This window comes from Symphalangus syndactylus, chromosome 3 (genome assembly GCF_028878055.3).
Source record: "Symphalangus syndactylus isolate Jambi chromosome 3, NHGRI_mSymSyn1-v2.1_pri, whole genome shotgun sequence".
NCBI lineage: Eukaryota > Metazoa > Chordata > Mammalia > Primates > Hylobatidae > Symphalangus > Symphalangus syndactylus.
In genome coordinates this window covers 66959089-66971333 of record NC_072425.2, presented here as the reverse complement: position 1 = coordinate 66971333, position 12245 = coordinate 66959089, and the positions used below count along the sequence as shown (strand labels likewise).

At 44.7% G+C, this 12245-nt stretch overlaps 1 protein-coding gene across 1 annotated transcript in view; it reads right to left on the bottom strand.

Annotated features, from left to right (window-relative positions):
- Positions 1-1454: 1454 nt before the first annotated feature.
- The window catches only part of GNA14 (G protein subunit alpha 14), a 232813-nt gene continuing 222022 nt past the window's right edge, over positions 1455-12245 (bottom strand). The window contains exons 4-7 of the mRNA XM_055272200.2: positions 9516-9644; positions 7136-7265; positions 3934-4087; positions 1455-2541 (exon numbers count right to left, since the gene is read on the bottom strand). Coding sequence (XP_055128175.1) covers positions 2351-2541; positions 3934-4087; positions 7136-7265; positions 9516-9644 — 604 coding nt within the window. The 3' untranslated portion in view covers positions 1455-2350. The remainder of the gene's footprint in view (positions 2542-3933; positions 4088-7135; positions 7266-9515; positions 9645-12245) is intronic.

Genomic DNA, 12245 nt, shown 5'->3' with positions numbered 1-12245 from the left:
CAAGGTCCTGATTTTTCAGTCAAAGCAGGCGACACTCCAGCCCAGCATGATCATTGCTGACTAAAAGCTTGGGGTGGTATAGTACCTAGTGAATTCTCTTTTTTTTTTTTTTTTTTTTTTTGAGACAGTCTTGCTCTGTCACCAGGCTGGAGTGCAGTGGCACGATCTCGGCTCACCGCAACCTTCACCTCCCAGGTTCAAGCGATTTTCCTGCCTCAGCCTCCCGAGTCGCGGGGACTACAGGTGTAGTGCCGCCATGCCCAGCTAATTTATATATAATATATATATATATATATATATATATTTTTTTTTTTAGTAGAGATGGGGTTTCACCATGTTGGCCAGGATGGTCTCAACCTAGTGAATTCTTAACCACCGACATTCTGTCTCTTAACCTTAGAAAACTCCTCATGACTCATTTCCCCAGTAAGTAATGAAAATATTGAATGAAGGGCCAGGAGAGAATTTTCTACCAGCAGAATCAGTATTGACAGAGGTAATTAATTCACCTCTGATACTGACAGTCTAGCCTTTCCATGCCTTAAGAAAATATTGTTACCACCCTTTGAATGACTTATTTAACAGCCCTCCTACAACTAGGATATGGAAAGCCATCATTTTCTTTTATGCTTTAAGTAGTCAGCCAACTATAAATTAACAAAAACTCAATGCTAGAAAGTGCTTAAAATAAGAAATGGAATTCTTCATTGTTTAATTTCCCTGATTACTGGATTCTGTTGAACCCTTTTTATGTTAATTGGCTAGTGAAACCCAGTCCATAGCCTTTAGCCCATCGTTGGTGGGGAGGGGAATTGTCTTGTATTTTCTTTGTGCTTCTAGATATCCTAAAGAGCTCCATTCCCCTCTCTCTGTTCTCATGCAAAACTGTCTCAGCTATTTCTGGACCTTTACTGTTCTAGATAAATTTTAACATCAATTTGTGAACTTCCACAAAAGCTGTTGCTATTGCATTTATCTCGAGTGAGGATTCATATTTTTAAAGCTAGATGTTGCTATTGTAGAATCGCTGCATATCAGAATAATTTCAGTCTTTTTCAGCAATTGGAATTGTTCCCACTGAATGGGGACACATGGGTCCATAACATATGTAGCCAACCGAGGTGCATTTTATAGACTGATTTGAGATAGACATTTCATACCTTACCTCCCCAAATGGTGTATGTGTGTGTGCACATGCGTGTGTGCACACATGCACAAAACCATCTTGGCCTTTAGTGTGGAGCACTCTTACTTCCCAGAGGATTCTCCTTCTGCTTGACCCAGCCAGCTACTGAGGGAACTGCAGCATGACACGATGGTGCGCACAGACTTGCCTTGAAAGGAGGAATATTAGGAAAGTTTCCGAGTTACTATTAAGGCCACAGCATTTTTCTGTTTAGGAGCAGAACCATCAGTCAACCATGAGCTCTAAGAAACACAACATAACCCAGTGCTAATAGCAGAATGGTATATTCTTAGCCTCCTCAGAAAGGCACAGTATACATAATTCGAACAGCAAATCTGTGGTGGCCATCAGAACTTTGGCAGGATTACATAACATTTGTCAAACAATGTGGACTTTTAGCCATTTCATACATTTTTAAGATCTGGTCATATACATTGGGGGTAAAAATGTACACACACACACACACACACATTTTTCACCAATACAACATATATGCTATCTAGAGCCCATTTACTCTATGTCAGCTTTGGCTTCATGGTGATCAAACTGTGGCAAAGCTAAATTAGATATGCTTGTATATCCATTAATTTGGCTTAGAAAGTTAACACACAAAAGAACCAAGTGTTTAAAAAAAAACATCTTTGGTGGCATGTTAAAGGAGTCACCCTTCAGCATGAGGTGAGAAACACAATTAAAAATGTCTCTAAATTACAAGATTTAATAAAAAGCTTCAAACCCATTAACATTCTTACTTTTAAAAAAGTCACCCAAATTAATTCTAGAGGTTTCAAGGCATGATCTATAAACTAACAAGCTCCTTGCTTACATAATTTGAATCGCTATTTTTAAACATATTTAAAACTAAATCAAAGTGGCTTTTAAAAATTCTAGAAAACACCAAATTCAAAAATTACACAAAATCTTATAGCCAAAAGTCAAGAAAATAATTATAAAAACAATTTGGGATGTAAGGACTTTTAAAGTATGTTGGTAAACTCAAATTTATCTTCCAAGTTCCATCACCCATCTCTGTCCCCATGATCTACATGACATCCTTAGTTCCTGGCATGGGTCTGGCTCTGGTGATGTCAGAAGCACTTGCAAATAAAACAAGGAGTTTGCAAATCACATCTTCTCTCATGGGGGAGGAGTGGGCAGCAGCTTTTAAACAAGGTTGAATTCCCTTAGGTTTAGCTGTAGAATTGTGTCTTTGACAGCAGCAAACACAAAGCGAATATTGTCTGTATCTGTAGCACATGTGAAGTGAGAGTAGATGACTTTCTCTTTGTCAGGATTCTGATCTTGGTAAAGCTTCAGGATAAAGTCTCTGGCAGCTTTGACATCCTGCTTCGGTCCTAGTCACAAGTGCAATTAGAGGAATAAAGACACAGACTTAACACCATGTCCTCCCAAGAACCTTTTTTTTTGAGACAGAGTCTCGCTCTGTAGCCCAGGCTGGAGTGCAGTGGCGCAATCTTGTCTCACTGCAACCTCCACTTCTGGGGTTCAAGCAATTCTCCTGCCTCAGCCTCCCAAGTAGCTGGGATTACAGATGCGCGCCACCACACACAGCTAATTTTTGTATTTTTAGTAGAAACGGGGTTTTACCATGTTGGCCAGACTGGTCTCGAACTCCTGACCTCAGGTGATCCACCTGCCTTGGCCTCCCAAAGTGCTGGGATTACAGGCGTGAGCCACCATGCCTGGCCCCAAGAACCATTTTTTAATGTACTCTTGTTCTTATTTGAGAGCCTACTTTGATCCATCTTTATTTCTAGGGAACAGTTTACCTGGAGCATTATTTTTATGGTATCTCATCATGAACCCATAAAATAGTCATATTTTAAAATGTCCTCTGGTATCTAAAAATTATACTTTACAGTGATTTGTTTAAACATAGTGACCCAATTTGTCTGATTTGGACCACTGTTGAAGAGAAGTAATCCTTGCTAACATATGGACAGACAGCTCTGGTCTAGGAGAGATAAAAGGAAGAATGTGGGAACTAACATCGGGCTGATTTTAAAGCTCGAGGGTGCTATACTACATAGCCAGTATGGTTAGTAAAAGGGGAAAGAAGAATGCTAAAACATGAATCCACTAAATATCAGTGTCAAACTTAAGGTTTGAGACCTCCTGTATCAGAAACAATTAGCAACAGGGCATGAGACTCTCCTACCTTGGACAGGTTATGTATGAGTCTACCATGTGTCTGGGAAAAGGGATGTCACACTCTAACATACACATAAGAAGCACCAGGTGCTCTGACTGGCGTGAGGAATGCACAGATAAATCAAGCAGAGTCTCTGCCCTCATGGAGCCGACTGGGAAGAGAGCGGAGTGAGCAGAGGATACGACATAGCATGATGTGGCCAAGAGAGCAAGCACGGGTCAGGCTGCCGAGGGAGCAGAAAGGAGGAGGCACCCTTCCTGCGGACCAGATGGGCAGGGGAGGCCAGAAAGGCTCCCAGAGAAGGGGAGGCCTTTGCTGGGTTTTGAAGAACAACATGGAGGCAGCGAAAGGAGTTGGTAAGGGTATTCCAAGCACTGAGGGAAGCACGTGTGGAGGTGCTGTGGTGAAAACACAGAATGGTGCAACTAGAGCTTCTGTTTGAAGGTGGGAATGGGGGGAGAGGCTGTTCCAGGCATACCAGGGAGGCCCCTTTGAGCCGTGATAACTCTGGACTGATGCCTGGGAGGTGGACAAGATCAGCACAGAAAACACGGTCCACAAGATAGACACTTACCTGTGTATTCTGGGAAATAGCTAATTAGATGAGAGTACATGATTTTCTCTTCCAAAAGATCCTTCTTGTTCAAGAATAAAATCACAGATGAATTCAGAAACCAGGGGTAGGTGATGATGGTTTTAAATAAGGCTTTGCTCTCTTCCATGCGGTTCTAAGTGAAAAGCAAGGGACTTGGGATGAAGTAGAAAGGAAATATTTTGGAAACAACATGGCGCATTGCCAGTCCATCCATCTCTTCCCTTGCCCCGCCACAGTCTCTGGGCCACTGTCTGCTGAAGCTGATGAGCATGTGGGGCCCCAGGCTACAGGCCTCCTGCTTCTGTTTGCCCCTCCCCAAGGCTCTTATTAACCATCCCCTTCTGGGTCCCCTCTCCTGTAGCATCCCAGCTCTTCTCCAGCCCAAAACTCACATGGAAGGAAATAAGAAAGGCTTTGGTGCAACTTGGAAAAGGAAGGTTCCCACCCACGTTTGACAGAAGCTTCCTGTGTCATGTGATCGTTGAGATTACCAAGTAGGGAAGTGCCAGCTTCAGACCTGCTACGGCCACCTCAGTTGGTTATGAGCTTCCAGACTGGGCCTCAGCAGTCAAGTGACAAGGCTCTTCCAGCAAGGCCACTGCCCCTAGGAATGCTAGACATTGGCAGAGACGGGAGGCAGTGCTACTGGGAACCCACCCTGTGCCACACTTTACAAGCAGGGCAGTGGCCCGTTTGATGGGTGAGCATACTGTTGTTCAGAACGTTTTTTGTTTTTTTTTTTTTTTTCTGAGATGGAGTCTCGCTCTGTCGCCCAGGCTGGAGTACAGTGGCGTGATCTCGGCTCACTACACCCTCGAGCTCCTTCAAGTGATTCTCCTGCCTCAGCCTCCCGAGTGGCTGGGACCACAGGTGCATACCACCACACCTGGCTAATTTTTTGTATTTTTAATAGAGACGGGGTTTCTCCGCGGTAGCCAGGATGGTCTCAATCTCCTGACCTCGTGATCCACCCGCCTCGGCCTCCCAAAGTGCTGGGATTACAGGCATGAGCCACCGCGCCTGGCCTTGTTTAGAACATTTAAATAACTTTCCCAAGCCCGTGTAATAGTGGGTCCTGGGGAAGGTTATGTAGAAAGACAGTGATAATTTCTAAATGTTGGACATTGGCAAGAAGATATTAAATGCTCCTAATTTACTGAGAACAGACAGGGCACAAACAAATCTTATCTGTGACAATAATTGTTCTAGATAGCATTCTGTTCTTTCTCAAGTATTTCTAAGAGGAAAGAAACAAGAACTTCCCTGTAGGGGGGGAAGGGATCAGAGTGAAAAACATCCAAGCTCGGCACACACACTCAAGAGGGACATGCCATAAATCACTCTTTCCCCACAACTTCCAGACACCCAGGCTTGTTCTGCCACTCAGTACACATTGGGGGAATTACAGTCTGGAATGTATTAAAGCTTTAAAATTATTAGGATCTTAATGATAATGATCTCCAAGGAAATAAAATATATGAAAATTTCCGACAGTATACAGAGTGGATATAATACATATCTACAACCAGGAGGGGAAAGTCTGGAGTGGCAACCACTTAATTTTTCTCCAAATATTTTGTGATTTTTAGGAGAAGAGAAAATGTTTAATTTCTAAGCACTTTGGGCTGAGATACTGGTCCCTTGTGCACCTTACTAATCTTTTGAGTTTCCTGAGGAACGTCACAAATAATTCCTGAAACAAATTTGGAGCTATTTTTTTTATATTGATAACTGAATGTCTTGTCTTAAAAAAAAAAAAAATCTCCAACTGAGATAGCTGGGCGACAGCCAAGATTTCCATTCTTTGCACAATGACACAATTAAATGGGTTAATCCTCCACTAATTAGGTAGTATACACTATGCTCCTCAGAGAAAAGTCTGCTCTCAAGAAATACAAGATACAATTTGTTCAGTTATTGTCTAATCCTGGACTGAGTCCTTTATTGATTTACTTTCACGCCTTGGAAACAAAAGACATTTTTTAAAAGGTCAAGAGGTCTGAACGCAAGTTCAGGCGAAAAGATGACGAGGAGGACATGAGTGTTCCACCGATACTGTCCCCAACCTGACAGAGAAGTGGCTGTGAGGGTCCTCTTCACTCTCAGGGCAGCTCCCACTGATGGAATTGGAAGCAGCCAGTGCTATGACCACTCTGAGGGGACAATGCATGCCTGACCAGGCTGGATCCATCCCAGCTGCCCTGAGGGAGTCCCTCCCAAGAGACGTGAAGGCAGATGCAATCCCAGACAGCCCCAGAACAGCTCCAAACATCTAGCACCACTGCCCACCCCAGTTCCACTAGGAATCCAATTTGGGAGCACCACGGGCCTATGGAGGTTAGGAAGCCTGTGCTCAGGTAAAGTGTTTTAGAGATAGTGCTGCTCGGCGTTGGTTGTGCAGTAGAATCCCTGGTGGGCTCTCAAAAGGAGCCTCAACCTAAACCCAGTAAATATGAATTTTTAGTGTTCGGTCCAAGAGATGGCGTTTTGTCTTCTTTTTTTTTTTTTTTTTTTTTTTTTTTTTTGAGACAGAGTCTCGCTCTGTCGTCCAGGCTGGAGTGCAGTGGCGCGATCTCGGCTCACTGCAAGCTCCGCCTCCCGGGTAGCTGGGACTATAGGCGCCCACCACCACGCCCGGCTGATTTTTTGTATTTTTTAGTAGAGACGGGGTTTCACCGTGTTAGCCAGGATGGTCTCAATCTCCTGACCTCGTGATCCGCCTGCCTCGGCCTCCCAAAGTGGTGGGATTACAGGCATCAGCCACCGTGCCCGGCCAAGAGATGGCATTTTTAAAAAGCTCACCAAGAGATCCCACTGTGCCACCAAGGATGAGAACCTAGGCTTTTGAAAAGGTTCCAACCTTAGCAGCACAGTGGATTCACCTGGGGTGCTTTTTAAAAATCCCCCCACTCAGGCCCCATTCACCACCAATTCATTCAGAATCTCTGGGGTTGGACTCAGGCACCAGGTTTTCATTAAGTCCCTCAGCAAACTCTAGTGTGCATTCAAGTTTAGAACCCGGGTTCCAGGCCCGTGATTCTCAGCCACACTCAGTCGCACTTTGAGTAGCAACGCTGTTTGACCTAATGACGAGGGTCTATTTCCTGACCTGGTTGCCTTCTTAGAAACCACAGAACAGGCTCTGGCTTCCACAGCTACCCAAACTTCCTGCCCAGCGTACCTCGTTGTCACACTCAGCCAGGACCTGGTCATATTCACTCAGAGCAACCAAGAAAATAATGGAGGTGACACTCTCAAAGCAGTGAATCCATTTCCGTCTTTCGGATCGTTGACCACCAACATCCACCATCCTGTTGTGTAGAAACACAGATCATTCAAAGGTTGGAATACATGACATTTCGGGGAAAAAGGACATGAAAACCAGTGCTCTTGGAGTCCTCAATAATTTCTAAGACAGAAAAGAGGTCCTAAGTTTTAACATGTTTGATGCTGCTGCTCTAAGCAATGAGGGACCACTGGATGTTTCCTAGCAAAGAAGGGAGAGAATGTAAGTGACATTTCTGAAGACATGCAGAGGTGACTCAGGGAGCCTGCCGGTTAAGAAGCTAATCAGTGTCCAGGCAGAAAACGCAAACATTCACTTGGGTTCTGTGACAACCACTGTACAGTCCCTGGATACCAGACACAAGAGGGACGGAGCGGCCAGCTGTCTTCCGGGTCCCCCAGGCTGGCTTCAGGACCCAAGCCTATTCTGTTTTTATGGCTCCTCTAATTTACCTATAAATCCTTTCTGCATTCCCTGGATGCCACCTCTTGTTCCCTATGAAAACCTAGAAGTGTCGTCTGTCCACTACGGAAATCCAAAGCCTCTATCTGTGTCTTTGGGAAAAATTCCAGCAACTCCTAGCCCAGAGATCACAAGCTCAAATGCTCCAGGAATCAGGCAGTTTATGGGAATGAGCCAAATGGGCTCCCCAAAGTACAAAAACATACACGGCATAACAGCCAGGGGCCCTGTCTACAGGGAAGCCTGCCGCGTACCTGCAGCCAAGCTCTGCAGAACAAAACGCAGGCTCACCGTGACCACAGCCTCTGCCTTTTCAGGAGAAACAAGGTATCCAATGTGCTAGCTCAGACGTTTTTTAGTAGCACCAGTGAGCCAAAGAAAATACATAATGGACCAGATACAGCTGCCAAGTCACCCCCACCCACCCCTTCCTCACCACCCCACCACACACACACACCAGTCCCTGAAGACACTGGGTCGATGTGGTTAGGTAGCCCACAGGCCAACCACCCAGAACTGTTGTCCAGAAAAGTGCAGGAAGGAGAATGAAAATTCAATCCTGTCCTTAACCATATCCTGGAGGTGCAGCCACTCCCACAATGACGTGTTCGTGACTGGCTATCACAGCAGGGAACCGATCTGGAAACAGGATATTGCAATTGTCAAAAGGTTGAGCTTGAAGAAGCCACTCTATAAAGGCCTCAATTTCAAAGATCAGAATTTTTCAGCCAGAAATATCCCACTGGGAAAGGTGCTATGAGTTGTAAAGTAATAGATTTCACTGGTGGATGATGTTAAACCCATTCACCAGACTCTAGAAAGTAATGCAAAACCCATTCATCGCAGTCCAAGAAGGATAAACTTAGAAGAAATAAAAGTATTTTTTAAAACAAAACAAAATCCTTGGGAGTCTGAGAGGTTTTGGACATTGCAAAAAGCAGTTAATTGTGAAAAGGTTTAGAGAAATTCATGGGCACACAGGCACAGGGGGCTACTATTAAAATCAGGGATATGCTAATATAGATGGGGGCCATCTTTGAGGGGCTGGACCTGAGGGCTTCACAAACACAGCAATTCTGGATAGAGAAGCACTGAGCTATAAGTGGGGATCAGACAGGACCCAGATGTGGGAGGACTGGTGTGTTGTCTCAACTAGAAAATCGTGTATGATAATTGTTAGGAGGAACAAGAGAAATAGTGGATATAAAAGTGCTTTGAAATGTGCAGTGCTACATATATGCCCTCCATAATTATTCATTTTTTACCATAATTAAATGCAGTGAAGATTCACTGATGTCATCCTAAAAGTATTTCCTATAGTTGTAAGTGGAAATGCATACATTTTTATACAGCTGTTAGTTTGTATATATTATTCTTCATAGTTTTCATACACATTTTTGTATCCTTAATTTTCTAAAGATAAATCTTGGAGAAGGAAATAGAGGAGAAAGGAAATACTATTCCTCTTTAAGGAAAAGACATCGATAATCACTATATTCAATTTGTGGGATACAGAAGTATACATTTCTGTGTGTGTGTGTGTGTGTGTGTGTGTGTATGAGTGTGTGTTACACATAATAATCATTCCAGTTTCCAGTAAGGAAACCCTTCTTTTCCAAGGGTAATAGGAAGGTGACTTCTTTCCATTCCAGGGTTGAGACCTACCTACCACAATTCTAAATACCCTTGGCAGAGTGGGTCACTCTGTCCTAAGAGATATAATCCCTGCTTAGGAATAACACGTTTAAGAATCCACCTGGGGACTTCCAAGCCTGGGCAGATTCTTCATGGTACATCAGGGGGACAGACTTACCGAAAGATTATGTTTTCCAAGTCAAATGGATACTCAATGATGCCGGTGGTGGGCACTCGGACACGAAGCACATCTTGTTGGGTAGGCACGAATGATGGTGTGGCGATGCGGTCGATGTCAGTCAGGTAACTGTATATTAGAGAACGAGGAACTGACTCTCTTTTCAGAGCAGGGAGAAATGTCCATCCTACTCAAAGGAAGTCACCCCCCACTCACAGTGAGCCCCACGCAGACACACAAATTCCATCAATAACTTTCCTGAGAGCCAGCGCCAGGCCAGGCTTCTCCATCCTTCCTACGACTGTTCTGAAGACAATATGGGTCAGAAGGACTTTCATGCGCCTTCTGGGACATCTGCAGAGCACTCCGTCTCTTCCTCCTGGGTTCTAAGCTCTATCACTTCTATTTGACCGGTGAGGGAGACAGTGGGGCTGGAAGGACCAGGATGTTGGAAATGGCTCTCTCCAACGCCCCATCTGTCATCCTCCCTCCAGAGGCCCTTCTCCCTCCCACTCACCCTTGTACAAGAACATTATATAATGGAGATACTGTTCTCTAAAGCTTTGCTCAATGAATTAAATAGTTTCTAAGAAAATATACAGGCGTAAAACAGGCCGAGGAGAAATTCAAAACAATAGCAACAAGAAAAAGTTTTCCTGTTGAAGACACTGGGAAACTATACATCTCCTAAAATAACCCAAAGCTTGCCTTAACTTATTTTTGGCCATATATTGAAGCCCTGAGCTTAAAACATATTTTTTTTTCTGTAGTAAAAGAATCCTTTAAAAAAAAACTTTAAGGCCTTTCTAAAAGACATTTTTAGGTGAAATAACTGTAACTCAGGCCCTCGCTAACAAAAGAGTTGGAAATGCAGAGCCCCCTGCATGCTGAGGTCAGCCCTGCCCTGTCCCAGCACCGCGTCAGGGGCAGAGCAGGTCCGCATGCAGGCTAACCAAGAGGTCATAGGCAAACCCTGTTCAACATATGCCTTCAGCTCCAGAAGCAAAGCTCTGGGGCAGCCTTCCACAACCCACCTCCCTGCCCAGATACAGTCCCAGGGCTTATCACTGTTTTTGCTGTACTTTGATATGTAATTATTTGATTTATACCTGACTTGCTCCACCAGACTGTACATTCCCTGAGAGCAGAGAGCACTGGTTGTATATAATACCTGCAGCCCTTACCACAGTGCCTGGCGCATCACAAGCACTCATTACATTGTCCAATCAGCAGACATCTCTAGCTGAGGGGTTGAAAACTGCTGGCCCAGATGGAGAAAATGTGCAAGTGCCTTGAGTCCTGCTGGTTTGGAAGGTTGGGTGACTGGGTTTAGGAGAGGCTGTTTTCTCTGTGACAGCTCTGACTACCACCCTAGCCACGCCCCTCGTCCATGTCAGTGGCCTTGCCCCCGTGGTTTTCAGGGTTACACTGAATTCTGTAGCAGGTCTGGTGGGTCTTTTCGAAATGCATCTACATCAAGAGCCCTAGCCAGTCCCCAGGCCTTCACAGAGGCAGGTATCTCAGGCCACCTCAGGTATGGCTCAGGAACGTCGTGCCTGTTCCTGGCTCCTTGAGCTGTCAAAGGCAAGCCCTCCTCCGTGGCACTCTTTCTTTCTTCCATCTCTCTATGCTGATCTAACACCTCAGTGGGGTTTCTTTATTTTCCTGCCTTGATGCTTTTTTGCATCTAAACATTCCTGTACTTAGATTGGTTGTGCCAACCTGGATTAATGATGTTAAACTCTCAGCCCAGGATAAACACCAAAGGAAGGCCATTGAAACCACAGGAGGTGACACTTCTGGCTTCCTTTCCTTCCCAATGCCTTGTCCAGCTCAATGCCTGCTCAGGGGGTGACAGTGGCACCATAGGTCTGGGGAAGGGATTTCTGAGCCCTAAGAGGATGGAAGATGATATGTGACAGGTGAGAAAGAGCTGAGCTGCAGAAGCAGGAGTTATTGCCACTTTAAGAAGGACCCATATCAAACTATTTGCCCAGTGACCAGACTGAGGAGGCATTGCCCTGGGATATTATTATTTATTTATTTAAATTTTCTTTTTTCTTTTTTTTTTTTTTTTTTTTGAGACAGAGTCTCACTCAGTCAGGCTATACTGCAGTGGTGCAATCATGGCTCACTGCAATCTCAACCTCCTAGGCTCAAGACATCCTCCCGTCTCAGCCTCCCGAGTAGCTGCCCAGCTAATTTTTGTAATTTTTGCAGAGATAAGGTCTCGCTCTGCTGCCCAGGCTAGTCTGGAATTCCTGGTTTCGAGCGATCCTTCCACCTCTGCCTCCGAAGTCCCTGGGATTACAGATGTGAACAGTAAATGCCTAAGAAAGTGAAAATCTGTCATCTCTATGGGACAGTTTGCATGCTGGGACATCTAAATAGAAGTCTTTTTACCTTCAAGGGTTAATGAATTAAAAGTTGAGCTGTATGGATCCAAAATACAGTGTGTAGGCCTTCGCAGGCAGCCAATAAACAAAGGATTGAGCTTCCTGTGCTGCGAGCGCAGCCTCCTACCTGCGCCACTAGAGGGCAGCACCAGATCAGCAGCTGATGGGTCCACGGCCTCACTGCTCTAAACTTGACTTTAGATTTTAGGGCAATTGGACCTGCTGTCTTCTGATGGGAAAACGAGAAAGGCAGAGGAATACAGAGAGGAGGAAAGTAGAAGCCAAAAGCAAGGGTATTTCTTGTTTAAATCAGATAATTTCAGCACTCCAAAGG